Source organism: Leguminivora glycinivorella, chromosome 2, assembly GCF_023078275.1.
Source record: "Leguminivora glycinivorella isolate SPB_JAAS2020 chromosome 2, LegGlyc_1.1, whole genome shotgun sequence".
Classification (NCBI taxonomy): domain Eukaryota; kingdom Metazoa; phylum Arthropoda; class Insecta; order Lepidoptera; family Tortricidae; genus Leguminivora; species Leguminivora glycinivorella.
The window spans coordinates 34,334,154-34,351,106 of NC_062972.1; the positions used below are offsets into that span (position 1 = coordinate 34,334,154).

The 16,953-nt window shown below is 39.2% G+C and overlaps 1 protein-coding gene across 1 annotated transcript; it reads left to right on the forward strand.

Moving 5' to 3' along the window:
• Nucleotides 1–293: 293 nt before the first annotated feature.
• LOC125239578 lies at nucleotides 294–11,234 on the forward strand. The gene is made up of 16 exons (XM_048147212.1): nucleotides 294–391; nucleotides 812–940; nucleotides 2,854–2,984; nucleotides 3,360–3,526; nucleotides 4,429–4,551; nucleotides 4,854–4,925; nucleotides 5,111–5,224; nucleotides 5,677–5,811; nucleotides 6,346–6,534; nucleotides 6,744–6,833; nucleotides 7,016–7,117; nucleotides 9,264–9,381; nucleotides 9,662–9,794; nucleotides 9,890–10,047; nucleotides 10,393–10,650; nucleotides 11,080–11,234. The coding sequence occupies exons 1-16, from the start codon at nucleotides 303–305 to the stop codon at nucleotides 11,232–11,234; spliced, it is 2,163 nt and encodes a 720-aa protein (XP_048003169.1). The 5' UTR covers nucleotides 294–302.
• Nucleotides 11,235–16,953: the final 5,719 nt, after the last annotated feature.

The window sequence follows — 16,953 nt, forward strand, 5'->3', positions numbered from 1 at the left end:
GAAGTATGAAATAACGTTCATATTGCCATCTGCCGTCAACAAAGTGAAAAATAACCAGTAAAACACCATCACATCACCACTCCATTTTACCATTCGTCGCAATAGTTCTGCTATTAACAGCTAGATGGCACTAATCTCAACTGTGCAAGTGTTTGTTCTTTAGGTTTCATGTGAACGAATTTAGTTCTTCTACTTGCCGACAGATGGCACTGTTATTAAAAATACAAGCAACACCTGGTGATAACTTCGATATCGACCAAACTCTACCACAATATTTGTAAACATTTTTTTGATGTAATAAAATGTCCGAAGCGTCTATAAATGATGATTATTCTGAGGGAGGCCTGAAAAGTGGCTCAGTGAAGAGCGAATCTGAAGACAGTTTACTTGAGTAAGTACATAAATATATTATGATGATTGATGAGTACAGAGTTAAGTTTACTTAAAGTATGATGCGCTTACCATGTGGTAATCAGTTCTGATTCATAAAGTTAGTTAGTAATTTCCTAAAGTTCCAATTTTTTGGTACTACAGAATAAAGAGTTATATTTTATGTCTTATTAACACAGGTAAAGGGTGCTCAACCGGAAGATAAAATCGTTATTTTCACCTCTTCGCGAGTGGATATTAGGTGGGGTGGGATCTTATTATATTTTAGACCAAGTTAACTTTGCAATAATTGTGTATCATTAACTGTTGTTAAATCTATGAAAATATGGCTTATAGGTATACTGTCTCACATTATTCAATTAAGTCGGTACGGTACAAAGTATGTTTGATGGATTGTCGACATATTGGTGATCAATTTCAGTGAAGACTCAGAGCCAGGTCTCAGGTCTGCCCTGGCGCGACAACTGCTCGACGCCCTGACGCCGGCCGCGCTGAGCAAGCTACGTCGGACCTTCCGGAAAACCAAGGAAAGTTCACAGGACATTGACAGGTGCCTACATCTTAATAAGGTTTCTACATTTTAGCTGTAGCTAAGCAGCTTCTGCTTTAGGTTTAGTATAGCTGCTGCTAGCTGCGTCACGCCTTCCCGAGAAGTACGGAAAGCACACTGGACATCGTGCCAACTACATGTATTTCTCTGTCTATGTACTCGTACCTTTATGTCGACAGACAAAAAAGTCAGATTAACTCGGAGGGAGGGAAGTCGAGGAGGGGAGATGGCCTTAAGCTATTTTAACCTTTGCAAAATACATGCAATATTTAAAGCTATTTTTAATATTGCATGTATTTGGCAAAGGTTCCAGTTCTAGGGTTAAATGTGAGTAGGGCTGCCATCTCGAATTTCGTAAAACCCGGACAAAGATTCAAAAAACCCGGACATTTGGCGTAAATCGCATTTTTTCCCCGGACGAGTCCGAAAATATTTTTAAAAACCCTAAAAACAGGGCCTTTAATACTGATCCATTTATTTTTTAATTTCACATAATGTGTAATCTGCAATAAACAAAAACAAAAAAATTTTTCTTAAAAAAAAATTGAAGTTGTCTCTTTTTAGGGTTCCGTACCACAAAGGTACAAAAGGAACCCTTATGATATGATGCGACTCTGTCCGTCTGTCACATTACTACTCGTAAATACCTCGAGAACTACTTATGCTATCGATTTGAAAGGTTGTCCATACATAGAATTCCGCGATTTTCGAATTTAACGCGAGCAAGCCACGGGCAGAAGCTAGTTTCTTATAATTTTTTAAAAATAATTTCGGTAAAAAAAATACCGTTTCCCCCTCGCCCCCTTTTCTCCGAAGTTTACCAACGGAAAATTGTGATTCTTTTTTACGAAACATTGGCTGAATAGTACAGGAACAATAAAATCGAGTCTGTATCTTGGAAACTTTTTTAAATTGTCATTTTTTTTTTAAATTCCAACTTTCAATCTTACCGCCCTTGCATATTATACATCCATATCGTATTTCAAAATTATACGAGATTCTACCTAAAACAGTATCTTTCAAATAAAGTGAAAACTGTCGAAATCGGTTAACATTATAAAGAACTAGCTTTTGCCCGCGACTTACCTCGCGTAAAATTCGAAAATTGCGGTATGCTCCATACAAATTCTCAACCCCTTTTTAGGGAAGTGGAGGGGCTAGTAAGAGACAAAAAGTAGCCTATGTCACTCTCCATCGCTTCAACTATCTCCACTTAAAAAATCACGTCATTTCGTCGCCCCGTTTTGCCGTGAAAGACCGACAAACAAACAGACACACACACTTTCCCATTTAAAATATTAGTATGGATTGTCCCTGAAAAATCATCATACTATACAGGTCGCTCAATTTAGTTAAAGAATTCACCGAGATATGGAGCTATACTATACACAATAATGCTCATTAGTACTTATATTTAGTTTATTATTATTAGGAGCCTGCTGTGTCCCACTGCTGGGCAAAGGCCTCCCCCCTCTTTTTCCATTCGTCTCTGTTAAGTGCTATGTCTGACCAACCACTCAAAAATGAGTCGAGGTTATCTCGCCATCGCCGATGTGGTCTGCCGGATCCCCGGTTTGACTCGTGGGGCTCCCACTTCGTGGTTATCTATATTTAGTAATTATAGTTAATATGAGATGGGATTTTTTTTTAACTATTGAAAGTTTGTACGAATACGTAACCCTCGGTGGGCGAGTCTGAGTCGCACTTAGCCGGTTTTTTATTATGTTAATACTTAAATTCAATGAGGTGCTTTCTTACATGAAAAGTGTCCGGGTTTTCCCCGGACACTTCTTGACACCCCGCCCGGACGGCCCCCGGACGGCCTCCAAACTAGGACAAATCCGGGGAAACCCGGACGGATGGCAGCCCTAAATGTGAGTGAACCTAAAATAACATATTCGTTTCTTTTGCAGACGCGTGGAAGAGGTGATGCGGTTGGCAGCGGCGGAGGAAGGCATCGAGTTCGCCCCCCCCGCCCCCCACACCTCGCTCGCGCTGTCCCTCGACCGGGAGGGCTTTGTAAAGGCTATCAACAATATATTCGGTAATTCATCAATCTCATCGATCGGGGTTCATTTCGAAAACCATACAATACAGGTGCAGGGTGCAGCTGCAGTCACGCGCTCTGTTTGTTGAGCCACTTAAATTTACAGATCATGATAAGCTATATATTTTTCTTGTGTTGTATTATTTCCTGGTACATTAAAGTGTACTACTACTACTACTACTACTACTACTAAATCCATGGATTTGCAAATGGTATTTGCAAAATTTGGAAATTAGGCTTTCCGTAGCATATTACTTAGTATTGATGAACCAATTTAGCTAATAGGAACCTGAATGCCTCAACCTCATCTCAGGGAACATGACTGTATAAACTAAGTAGAAAATGATAAAAGAGTATTCTTTGCAATTCCAGGCCAGCATAGATACGAGCCTCATGCCAACGCCTTATTCAATGCTCTGGACGGCTGGGGCGCCGGGCGCGTGTGGTGGCGGCAGTTGCTCGCCCGGCTCCTGCTCACGGCGCCGCCTCGGTGGACGCCACTGAAAGATGTCGCTGTCAAGACACTGCAACACTGCAAGGTACCTCCACACTTCTTCTTTGTTGCGTTAAACATGACTCGAATGCAAGTGTTTAAAAGATAATATGGGTAGTATGTAATGGATGATGGATATTGGATACAATCCCAAATCTTTTAATACGAGTATAAAGGTGGTTTCCAAAGGGCGTGAATGGGCAGAGCGGAGAGGGAATTGAAATTTTTATGGCAAATTTTCAATTAGTACGTCAATCACGCCGACAAAGTGGTAAAATAAAATGTCTTATTAGGGTACCCCCCCTACACGTAAAGTGGGGAGTGATTTTTTATCCTTCCAATCCTAACGTGTAATATATTTTTGGATAGGTATTTAAAAATGAATACGGGTTTCCGAAATAATTTTTTAATATTGTAAATATTTTCGGAAGTAATCGCTCCAAAAGTTAAAAAAATGTGTCCTCCCCCCTCTAACTTTTGAACCATAAGTTTAAAAAATATGAAAATATTCACAAAAGTAGAACTTTATAAAGACTTTCTAGAAAAATTGTTTTGAACTTGGTAGGTTGAATAGTTTTAGAGAAAAATACGGGAAACTACGGAACCCTACACTGAGCGTGGCCCGACACGCTCTTGGCCGTTTTTTTTTAGGATTGTTAGGCCACTCACTCTGTTTATGGTGCAACTGTTAGGGACCGGCCACACTTAAGAGACGCATGTCCTGAGGTGCGCGCCACGCCACCGCCACGCCGCCTGGGGCGCGTCTTACGTCCTTCCTATACAAAATGTACTGAGGAGACGTTTTTTGAATTAAATTCAGGTGGCGTGGCGGAGACGTCCGTTGCGCGCCCCGAGACACGCGACGCTTAAGTGGGAACGCTGCCTTACATAGCTTGTATCTTTTTTTATCAGAATGGGAATCACTGTAATCCTGTATAATGATTTCAGCGCGAGACGATTGTTAAGATGGTGACGATCGAGACGAGCTCGTCGTTCTGCTACGCGGCGGTGTCGCGAGGCGGCCGCGTCGGCCTCTACGACGGCCGACTCAAGCTGTTGCACTCCTATGAGGTAATTCTTATGAACAAGTACATTATTTACTTAGGCCTAAGACTACTGAATAAAAGGCTTCTCTGGAGGAGGAAAGAATCTCCATGGTTTCTCGACAGAGAGTTTATTTTAACTCCCGACGCAAAAAAGACGGGGTGTTATAAGTCTGACGTGTCTGTCTGTCTGTCTGTTTGTGTATCTGTCTGTGGCATCGTAGCTCCCGAACAAATGAACCGATATAGATTTCGTTTTTTTTTGGTTTGAAAGCTGAATTAGTCGGGAGTGTTTTTAGCTATGTTTTATGGAAAAAAAAATGTTGACAGGTGTTCTACGATCGAACCGGAGTACGCAAACGCGTCAAAAACTGCTGGATCACCGACGCTATCTACATGAGCGTAAGTCTACCATTAAAATATTTCCGACGATCTTTAATGAAATGTTTTACAGCTAAACTTAAATCTACATCGGGTCAACTTGATTAGTTTCCTTCCTTAGCTTTTTTTTAATCAGGAAGTTCTTCCCGAACCTAAACTCTTGCGTTGATTTCGTTTCGTTTTCTTATCAATCGTCTAATATACAGGATTCTCTCAGCTTCCTGCTCGCCGCGTCTGACCGCAGCCTTGCTGTTTACGATGCATCTACTCTTGCGCACGCTCTCCGCTACTGTATCACTGGATTACCGCATATCCCTACGGTAAGACACGTCAACGTTATCAACTTATCACCAACTCAATATACCTATTTGAGGATATCAGACATATACCTATTCAGGGAGTGAGGTCGTTATGGGGTATGGGTGGGTCACAATCAAATTCGCAATTCAAGTATACTGGGGGCCGATTTTTGAATCTCACGGCGTTCGAATTCAGAAAATTGTCACTGAAAATAGTAGGCAATTCACCGTTTTCAACCGGTATTTTAGTGACAGTGAGACTCAAAAATCGGCCCCAGTATGATAAATACTTCTAAGTCTACTGCTGGCCAAATCGCGATCTCAGCCAGCAGGTCAGACAGGCATGATGTTTCTTTACTGAAAAGCAAACAAATTAATAATAATAATGTGGTTATACTCTTCCATCTTCTGCTTTTTCTTTGTTGCGAAACTTTAAAATATGTTTTAAAAGTGATTCACATTTTATTTTACAGTGTGTTGCGTACTTACCATCCTCGTTGTCGGCCTACGCTGAGCTGGCTCTGGGCACAGCGCGCGGAGACATCGTGCGCGTGCGCTTCCGACACGCGCTGCCCGCAGCTGAGACCACCACCGTCTACTTCTGGAGGGTACACATGATTATCACATCTGACCATCTTCGTTGTCGTCCTACGCTGAGCTAGCTCTGGGCATGGCGCGCGGTGACATCGTACGTGTGAGATTTAGGCACGCGCTGCCCGCCGCTGAGACCACCATCGTCTACTTCTGGACATGATTATCACGTCTGACCATTTAGCAAGGTGACCAGTCAGCTGTAGAGAACCCTGAATATTGCTTAGGAGTTGGTTTGAAAATGTAACTAGCAAATTTGATTGCTGAGTAGAAGATCGCTATCAGGTCAGCAGTCAGATACTGCTCATAATTTGAAGAATCTTACACAAAGTACATATTAATAATAATGACCACTTTCAAATCAAATTCAAATCCCAAAATTTCACCTTTATAAAAATATTTCTAGAGGGTAGATCATAGTGATATTGTAGGATTTTAAAGTGGTCGTCTGTAATAATACTTTGAGTCAGATTCTTCAGACCTGTTTTCACGATAGCAGTGCCTGACTGCTGTAGTAAGATAATATTACTCTTATCTTAATGGTTTCCCAGGAGTTGTCGTCCCCTCCACACACCAGCTACATCAGCATCACCACCTGGCGGCGGGCGCACGCGCGCGCCGTGCGTCGCGTCGGCTTCTGCGGAAACGTTGTGTGGTCCTGCTCGCACGACGGGGATGTGAGCGTGAGGGCACGACACATGCCGGGGAAGCTGGACGACTACGTGTTCAAAGTACAGAGGGTAAACGATCCCTCTTTAGTCTTGACTAAACTGCTGAGAATAAATGTCGATTTAATCTTGCAGGATTTAACGAAACAATCTTGCAGCTTCATAGTCGATATTCGTTTTACATATCATCCATCGTCCAATCGTGTGTTCTTGTCCTGAGTTGTTTGTTTATTTAGGTTATCACACCTTATTATACATATAATACCATGGTTTTCTGTCAGGGTGTGAGCTGCTTCCACGTGGTGCCAGCCTTGCACATGCTGGCAACAGGCAGTGCTGACGGCGCAGTCCGCCTATGGGATATCACGCAGGTACAGTCATGATCTCCTCTTATTATTTCCCATTAGTACTAAAGTTGAGTGGCTGTAAAGGTTTCGAAGCTATTACTGGCATAAATAAACCGAACTGTTTCCTGAAAGAAACCGAACAATTTGAGAAAAGGAATTTTGTTTCGTACCGTATATGTATATGAAGTTTCATGTTGTGTTTTCAGTCGAGTCCATTCGCGAAGTTGCCGGCACCGGCGCGCGCAGCCGTGCTCGACGTCAAGGTCATCGCGGACATGGAGGTGGTCATCGCCTTCTGTAACAACTGTGTACGTTACCTTCTTGCGTAGATATTAAAATCAGATAATGCCGTGCGACTGTCCTTCTTTGCTATGTTTCAAATACGATCAGTTATACATAATTATTTAGCCATCTCGCAAGTAATCACTCAACTTACTTCAGTCTTTTTGCCGGAAAGAAAAGTGTTGTAGTATGAATATGAACCTATAGGTACATATATTCCCCGTCCAGTTTATTTAGACTCTTCTCTTTAGGTTTAGGTTTAAAGATCTTTATTTATCTCAAAAGAATACAGAACATATTCACTTACATGAGAATTGGTACTATTTTATCATGCAACTATAAAAATATTCGATGAGCGCACATTATATTCTTATTTACAAAATACACTTATTCTAAAACTTAAACTAAGCTTATTTTTTTTTTGTGTAAGGTAGGTATAAATACATTAATATTTTTGTAGGTAATAATTACAGTGGATGCGAGCGAAGAGCGAACATGCTTTGCATCGGTCCGAAACCGGTGTATAGAAACAGAGATAACGACGGGAGAGATAAAGATATTTACAACGGATCTAAAGAGCATGGAGGTGACAAAGCGCTTGTGTGAATAACGAGTACGCTCAATATAATGACATTTAGTAATGATGCTGGCGGGCACCCTAGGTTAGGGGTTATTTTTTTATGTAATGTTTTTTATATTGCTTTATAGGCGTTTTTGTGTTTTACTTTGTATTCATATCATAAATAACGCAACCCAAAAAGTAAACTGAATAAAGGTTAATAGTGGAGGTGGAAAAAAATAAGTTAGTTGAAGAGGAACGATGTCACAAAATCAAGTTTATTTATTAGTTTTTATCTATACCTGTTTCTTTAGTTTTTTTTTTCTTGATGAAATAGATTCATTATATATGTATGTATATAATATTAGTTATATTTACTTTTGGATTACGATATTATACTATATTATTATGGTTTGTTAGGTTAGAATTAGTCATTTTTATTGATGGTTTATGTGGTGTTTTAGCAACCTTTTAAAAGTTATAGTAGATTTAGCGTCTTTTATGCTTTTTGGCAATTTATTATATAGGTTTGCACCATCGTACAGCAAACTCTTTTTACCATAACTTGTTCGTGGAGCACGAAGAATCAAATCATTGGCGTTTCTTAATTTCATTCTTTGCACTTTATGTTTTTTTGTAAAGGAAACTTTTATATGTAAATCCCTCTGTATGATTTTTCTTAAAAGCATACAAGTAGAGTAAGTATACGATTTTTTGACATTCATGGTTTTTGTTTTTTTATAAACATTTTCGGTTGGTGTTAAACGATCATAATTGAATAATACCTTTATTAGTTTATTTTGTGCTCTCTGCAATGCGTTTATTTGAGTGATCGTTGCGCTACCCCATACTTAAATGAGATAGTCGATGTGTGGTTTCACAAGAGAGTTATAAATCATGTGACGTGCTTTGTCTGGGAGACATTTCGATATACCTCGTAGTGCTCCAGTAAGGGAAATAATCTTTTTTTTTTATTTTTTCAATGTGAGGTGTCCAGGTGATTTGTTTATCCAATATTAGCCCTAAATATTTTTCACTTTCGGTTTTATTTAATTGTTGATTGTTTATGGTCAGGGGTTTGTGATGGGATATTTTTTTGTTTTTAGCTGTAAATATAATGTAATTAGTTTTTGCAACCATTTATTAAGAATATTTAGGTCCGTCTGGGCGTCTGTAATAATATCTTGAATGGAGTTTCCGAAGTAAAAGAGACTAGTATCATCCGCATACAGAGTTACCTCCCCTTTAAGACCAATTTCGCAAATATTGTTTATATAAACAAGAAAAAGTAGTGGCCCTAAAATTGACCCCTGGGGGACACCACAAGTGACGGGCAGAGGTTTGCTTTCGTATTCACCGATTTTAACTATTTGTTTGCGTTCAGAGAGATATGACTCAAAAAATTTAAGAGCAACGCCACTGATGCCAGCATCTCTTAACTTATTCAGGAGTATTGTGTGACTGACCGTGTCAAAGGCTTTTTGCAAGTCAATAAAGACACCTAGTCCTATTTGTTTTTGGTCTATACTAATTTTGATTTTGGTTACTAGATCAACGGATCTTTCCACATTATATCCTCCTGTGATATTAAAATTATTCATAATCCTTTCCAGTGGCTCCACATCTGGGACCTAAACGAGGAAACTCTTCTGCAGACAATAAAGATCAAGTTCCCATTCCTCGGGGTCCTAGGGAAGAAGGTGGAATTCGGAGCCTACTGCATCCACCCTGGTAACGATGCGATCTTTTCTACACATTTAACGTAATTTAAAACTCATTTCCTTATAATTTACTCCGTGCTGTTATTCTCCTGTTAAGTGATTACTTATCAGTTGTTTTCTGCTGAAGTAAAATTATCTGAGAATCTCCCAAAAAGTTACATAAAGGAAACAATAAAAACTTTACTAAAACAAAAATCTGTCTTCCACAAGCACCGTCGATATTTCTAAACCCATATACGACCGCATACCTCCAAGAAATACAGTAATTTATTTTAAATTCGATTCAACAGGGCCAGCTTTGAAAAAGACCATCACAACAGAGTCGCCAAGCACCTCCCGAGGGTCTAGCGTGACGCGCAGCAGCTCAGGAGGCCTGCAACTTTTGGAGGAAGAGGAAGAAGAAATCCAGGACACTAGAGACCTGTAAGAATAGGATAGGTGAATTGAAGTCGCTTTTTATTCTCTGATTCCGAAAGTTACTACTTGACAATATAAGTTTTCTCACTTATTACTTCCAGAGAGTACTCCCTGTCTCACCGCGCCGCAATACTAGTGACCTGCTGTGACTGCGTTTGCACTATCCCTCTAGCAGAGCCCGCCGAGCCCCGCCCTCCTCCAGGAGACACACTGCAAGCCCGTCGCCCGCACGCGTGGGACGTCCCCTTGCCCTCCACAGGTCTGCGAGATATTCCTTGCCCCACTGCGCCGCTATACTAGTGAGGTGCTGCGACTGCGTCTGCACTGTCCCTCTCTCAGAGCCAGCCGAGTCAGAGCTTGCCATCCACAGGTCCAGACCAAATAATCTATCACGTTTGAAGCTTATGGTTAAGTAGTTATCACTCTATCGCTTTTTCGTATTGGTGCGACAAAGCCAGTTGCATTTCATTCACTTCACCACAGAGCATTAACGGTTGTCATTTTGACTTGGCTAGCAGGAGATATTTGTTCCCGCTTCAGATGTCCCTTCATTGTTAAAGATTACAATTTATAATAAGCTTCTCATCAATGTGTTTATTTCCAGCACCGTCCACTCCTCGGCGCCACTCTCTGCGTCCTTCACAATCTCTTCAGCCTTTATACACGCCACGATTAAGAACGCCAAGGCCACCAGGGGCCCACACACCACGCTCACGGACTCCTCGGTCCTCAGGGGTCCTTAGGCCCCTTGAGGACCACACACCACGGTCGCGATCGCGGACGCCATTCGACAAACTCCCGGAATTGCCAGTTAAGTTGCCGGTTGAAGATCTGGATCTGGAAAAATTGTTGGAGAATGCAGGTGTGATAACTTTAACTTTATTTGTGGTCACAGAAATCTATAAATAGCTTATGGTGTATTAATTTTTTAAAATAGTGTTAAATTAACCCGGTTTTAATTTAAAGTGATGGACTGTATCTATTAACAGTAAAAACATTTGCAATGTATAGTTGGCGACAAAGCCCTTCCCCTCGCCACTTTCTAGTCTAGGGCATCGCCGGGATTATTTTTTCTAATATGTAGGTAGTTCTTCGTACGCCTGATGTCGTTACAGAACACTTTCGATATACAGGTGCATAAGTAGTATTTATGAAATGTAGATTAGTTAAGTAGTTTGTACATTTTCCGCAAATATCATTTTGGTATTGCCTTTAGCCGTGACACATTCGGTGTCCTTAAAAAAGATTCAAATAAAATAGAACTCTTCTTACATTGTTTTAATGATTCCAGGATTACAGGGTATCCTGGAGAAAGATTTCGTGTTGATGAAAGGACTAAAACACGATTTGAACATGAAATTAGCTGAAATGGAAGCCAATAGAGAAACTGTAAGTAAAGAAACCAGTTTGCAACAGAAGTGTCATCCCATATTTCGCTGCCTTTAATTTGAATCTGAATAATGATGGTCTATAAGACTGCAGGGAATAATCTATGCTATTCTAGTGCCAGCAAACCTCTTAAAACTTATAACGTTTAAGGGCGTTATATGTAGAGGTAGATAATGAAAGAGAAGATATATATTTACAAGTTTATTTACACGTGAGAAGAGAAGATAGAAATAAAAGTCAGAGGGACGTGGGAAAGAAACTGAGCTGAAGGGTAGGAAATTCCGCGAAACAAAGCCTTAAGGTTTCACTTCCCTGAGCAGATGTTAGTTGATAGTAGGCCGGGGACGATGCGTCGAACGTAGGTTGTCCCGGGCTTGTCTGAAGAAGGAACAGCGTGAAGAGGAAGAATAGTTGCAGGAAGATCTTGTAGGGCAGCGTTCCGGACTCGAGCGGCGAGTAGAAGGTGAATGCCTCGAGTCCGGAGAGGAAGGGTAGCAGCCTCGAATCCAGAGGAAGAGCCCCGAACCGGGAAAACGTATAGCACACAAACTATATATGTAGTGTAGATAAAAGAGTTTAGTGAAAAAATATAGGTAGAAATTTAGATAGAAAACGTAACAGATCTGGACTCAAGGCCCACCGGTGATATTCTGCTATTTTCCAGAAACATCTCGAGAACGAATAAAAATTTTGAAAAATTTTGGCCAGCACCAAACGTAAAATATAAAAAAGGTTGGAGTAAAAAGAAACCGTTACAAACTGTATGGTCAACAGATGGCGTGCGCTGTGGCGGCCGGAGCTCCGTACCTCGCGTTGCGCACCTACGAGATGGAGCCACTAGCACCTGTCGATGAAATGACAGACGCGTATGCACGCGCGATGAGGTTACTCTTACTTATTATAATATATGTAGTCATTTAGTCATTTATTGATTGCCATCATAGTGTAGTACAGATCTTAACAACTAGTACATTCAGAGTCATTTATGGGCCCTGGCAGGGCATTGCAATGTCATACATTATGTTATTGAATTTTTAACTATATACCTGTGGTAAACCTATAGTAAAACCAAAATAATGATACCGAACTGAAAATTTGTAAAGCCACGATAAGACCAAAAAAACCTAGTTTTTTGGCAACACAAAATCTAACAATTTACCTTCTTTCATCATATATTTAAATTTTGGCTTCAAGTTTCTGGATTAAAATTATCTTCATTGTCATATTTTTTTTTCAGGTTGTTTCCTACCTCGAGCACGGTGGGTACGCCGACCGGTAGCACAGGTTCGACTCCCCGTCGAGGCCGCAGCCGCACCAGCACCAATGTCTGAAGAACCTTATCCACCTTAAAAAATGTTGTGTCACACGTCTATATACTTATCTTTACTTATGCATTTTTATAGGTCCATAAGTACAATACAAAACATACACGCGCTGTTGGGTTGAGCATAAAAAAGTGTTTGAGATTTTTACATAATTATGCGAGTAGGGGAAGGTTGCTATCATTGGACCACTTAACTTCGCTGCTCTATAATTCATAGATTTTATGTCAAAAATTAAAACTACTTTGAGAAGATTTAATTCTAGACATCTATTTATGAAATACCTTATTCACAATAAAAAAACAATATAATCAATTTAGAGAAAATTCGTGAAAAGGTTTTCATAAGCTGTTGCCTTCTTTGGACCAGAGTCACCTTCATTGGACTACAAAGTCGCCACCAATGGACTTAGGAAATTCAGACCAATGGCCCGATCAAGGAAACTTATGGAAATCGACAAAAAATATTTTTTGAATGAAATATTTTTTATGCAAATTTTATAATTAAAAAATTATATTCTTTTCATAGGTATGTACTAGTTTTTTCTTACATATTGTCTATTTGCGCATGGGTGATTAAAAATAATTCTAAAAAAAAGTTGCCATGATTGGACCGGTCCGATGATAGAACCCACAGGTGGTGCATTGATAGCAACTAGGTACCACATCATAAATAAAAATATTAAAAAATAGAGAAAACAAATGCCTGGAAACTGTTGTTTTAAATTTGCTCATTAATAAATATTTAAGCATTATACGTCAACACAAAAAATCAATTGTCAATGTATTTATACTTTCGTGATTTTATTCCTTCGCGTAATTTAACTTTAACAGCGCTCGAAACACACTTGGACGCGTCACTCTTTTCCGGGAAGCGAGGCGCGACTGAGGTTACGAGGTGGCCCAAAGTGAGGCCTAAGGTCACCTTGTACCTTACTGGATTCCATCTAGCACGATTAGATTTAGAAATATTTAATTGGACCACAATCAAAATTAAAAACATTTTTAAATTTAATAAAAACTGTGATGTACATAATATAAACACTAGAAATAAGCATAAGCTTGCAGTGCCCTTCACTCGGCTCCATAAAATTAAAAAATCATTCATGGGTAATTGTGTAAGATTTTATAACAAACTTCCTAATGCCATCACTGAACTGTCTTTTAACCTAAATAACCACATATTGCCCTAAGGTTGCTTTCGACGGGAGAGTGTTAGCATACAACCCACAACCTAAGTACCTTGGTGTCACACTCGACCGCTCGCTCGGCTGACATACCGTAGTCACCTGACCTGAGTAAGTTGAATAAAAAACTGGTAACCCGAAACAACATCTTACACAAACTTACTGGCACGTCTTGGGGAGCTGGCGCGGATGTACTACCGTACAACTGGACTTTAGTCTAGTATATTCAGCAGGAGAATATTTATTTATTTATTTAAACTTTATTGCACAAATTATCAATAAAAAAGTACAAATCGCGGACTTAACGCCTTAAGGCATTCTCTACCAGTCAACCATTGGGCAAAACAGAGATAGTTAGTTTGGTGCACAATATTATAGAGCCAGTATGAGATTGTAATTATTAAATACAAGTCGATACCTACTATTATAAAATAAACATACACAAATACAATAAATAAACCTACATATATATTAGTATAATACAAATATATAAATTGAATATATAAATAAAAAGTGCTTACGCAACTTGCTTTCCGCTTCTTGCTTTCTTGCTTGCGCTCCGGTGTGGCTAAATAGTGCCCATATACATAAAATCGATGTCCAATTGCATAAAACTATGCGCTGCATATCCGGCACGATACAGTCGATCCCTTTGCAGTGGCTGCCCACTTTAAGCCATATACCTCCCCCGCATCTTAGAAGGCAGCAAGCATTACTTAATGAAGCATGTGAAATAACTAGAAACCCAAACCTGCCCTTATGGAAAATGATTTCGATGTTAAAGCAAGATGGAAGGACGAATGGAAGGCAAATCCACCTAGAGCAGACGTTGCAACCTATGATCCCACGCAGAAGCCAGTTGGGTTCTCGGCCCCCAGGCGGGAATGGTGCCAGTTGAACAGGCTTAGAACGGAACATGGGCTTTGCGGAAACTACATGTTTAAGTGTGGCTGGACTCTGGAGAAACTCTCCGACATGTGACTGCGGAGCCTCTGCCCAGATAATACATCACATAATTCATGACTGCCCAAAGAGGAAATACACTGGCCACTCCCTGGACTTGCTCAGCCCTGATGTGAACGCATCCCGTTGGGTGAAGAAGCTAGATATAAAATTGTAGTCCTTAAGTTGATAATAGTTTGTTAGTAAGCGACCAGTTTATAGCCATACGATTAAATAAATAAACTGTCTTTTAATCGATTTAAACATTATGTAAAGCGTATATTACTGATCTCTAAAGCCTACTATAGCACACAAGACTAAAGTAAAATTCATAATCCTACGGACTAAATTGACAAATGACTGACAGGTAAAATGATTGATTTAAACTTTCACGATTATTACACATCATTATTTTTAAAATCGGGACTTAATCGCGTATAACTACATTATCCAAAGTTGCAGGAAGCCTAAGATCACCTAAGGACGTTATACCGTTTCAATCACCTGGCGTTTATAAAATTGATTGCAGTTGTGGTAGCTCCTACATTGGAGAAACTAAGCGCACCATAGAAGAAAGGGTAAAGGAGCACATCGCGGCTGTGAAAAATCGTCAGGTCAACAAGTCTGCCGTGGCTGAACATTTGTTAGAGTCAGGGCCAAACCACTGGATCGAACTACATGACCCTAAAGTCCTTTCCACGGAACGCCATTTCTACAGTAGAAAAGTGCGTGAAGCCATTGAAATCAAAAAACATCGCAATTTCAATCGGGACGAAGGTTTTAGGATCTCATCCACATGGAATCCTGTCATTAATAAGTGTAAGCCGAAAATAATATCGACAGTCGTTAAATCGAATATCGTCAGTGTTGTATGTCGACAGAGTAACATCCCTAGTGCGCAAACAGTTCAAGTTGATAATCAAAACCAAGTGCGGGTAGTTCGAAAAACTCGCGCGGCTGTCAGAAGGTGTTGATGTCATTTCAAGCCAGTCTTCTCCGAGACCACGGGGACAACGCCGTCCTTGAAACGTTGGAGGTCAGTTTAATATGTAGTTATACGCGATTAAGTCCCGATTTTAAAAATAATGAGGTAAAATGATACCAGGAACAGCAAAATTAAAATAGGGAAGGGTATATGTCGATAACAATATATCGACAAGTTGTAAAGTACATACAACAGACAAGTTTAAATCAAGAATAAGTATAATTATGAGTTTCAAATGAGAGGTACACATTTTGGTTTGTTCTATGTATCTTCGAGGTAGTGGATGAATACCATGCATTTTTACCCACTAGTTTTAAAACATAAAAAGGTTTCCGAGCCTGTAGGTAAAAAATAAAATACCATGTCCGACGATAATAAATTATCTGTCACGCTATGGCAAGTATATCATAAATATCTATATAATTTTCGAATAATATTATTGCTGCTTCGAAATAAAAAAAATATCTCTAATTAGCGGTCTACAGACCTTTTGATCTGTCGAAATCACAGAAAAAGTTGGTATATTGATTAGCCGATCAAATTGCCAATTTCATTGTCCCGTTTGGGTGCACCTTAAATTCTTAAATCTACGATGTAATAATAATTTTAATATCGATAAGAACGACACTGGCCCAACTGTGGCAACATTCCTTCACACTTGTCAATTTGGTCCGTAGGTTTATGTATGAATGATGAAACACCGTGGGATACAAGTGTTGCTGAAAACAATTAATTATATAGGTTATTAATGATGATATTGATAATTCAATGTATTTTTATACAATTTTTTTTTGACATTTAGAATTTATTCTAGAAGTTTTTAGACTAGTATTTTTTTTATAAAATTTAGATTGATATCATTTTATTAATTCAATGTAGTTTTAAAACAATATTGTTTATTGCACCAATAAATAGCTCTGATATTTAGAATAAGATGAATATTGTACATTGTTGACAATTTAAAAGTGCTTATTGTAAGCCTATTTGAATAAAGAATATTTTGATTGATTGATTGATTGAAAGCGCTGGTCCCATGATCGCAACCTTCCCCTACCTAAATTAAAACAAAATAAACATAAAACTAATAACATCTTAAAATAATTTGTATATAAGTGCATATTAAATACATAGTGAGGGGCCCCATAAAGTTAGCCGTTCATCTATATTTTATTTGCGTACTTCAGTGACTGATAATTATCTAAAAGTGCTGTGATAAACTTATGCCCCATTGTTCGAATCAGATTGTTATATTTTTATGTTTTGTACAATTTATTATCATAAAACAATTGTAAAATAACCGGTGATCATTAAAAATAATAGATCGATTCATCTAATTAGGTG

Coding starts and splice junctions, on each gene's coding strand:
- LOC125239578 (XM_048147212.1), top strand. CDS start 303: ATGTCCGAAGCGTCTATAAATGATGATTATTCTGAGGGAGGCCTGAAA. Junction 3,527..4,428: donor AGACACTGCAACACTGCAAG/GTACCTCCACAC, acceptor TAATGATTTCAG/CGCGAGACGATTGTTAAGAT. Junction 7,118..9,263: donor TCGCCTTCTGTAACAACTGT/GTACGTTACCTT, acceptor AATCCTTTCCAG/TGGCTCCACATCTGGGACCT.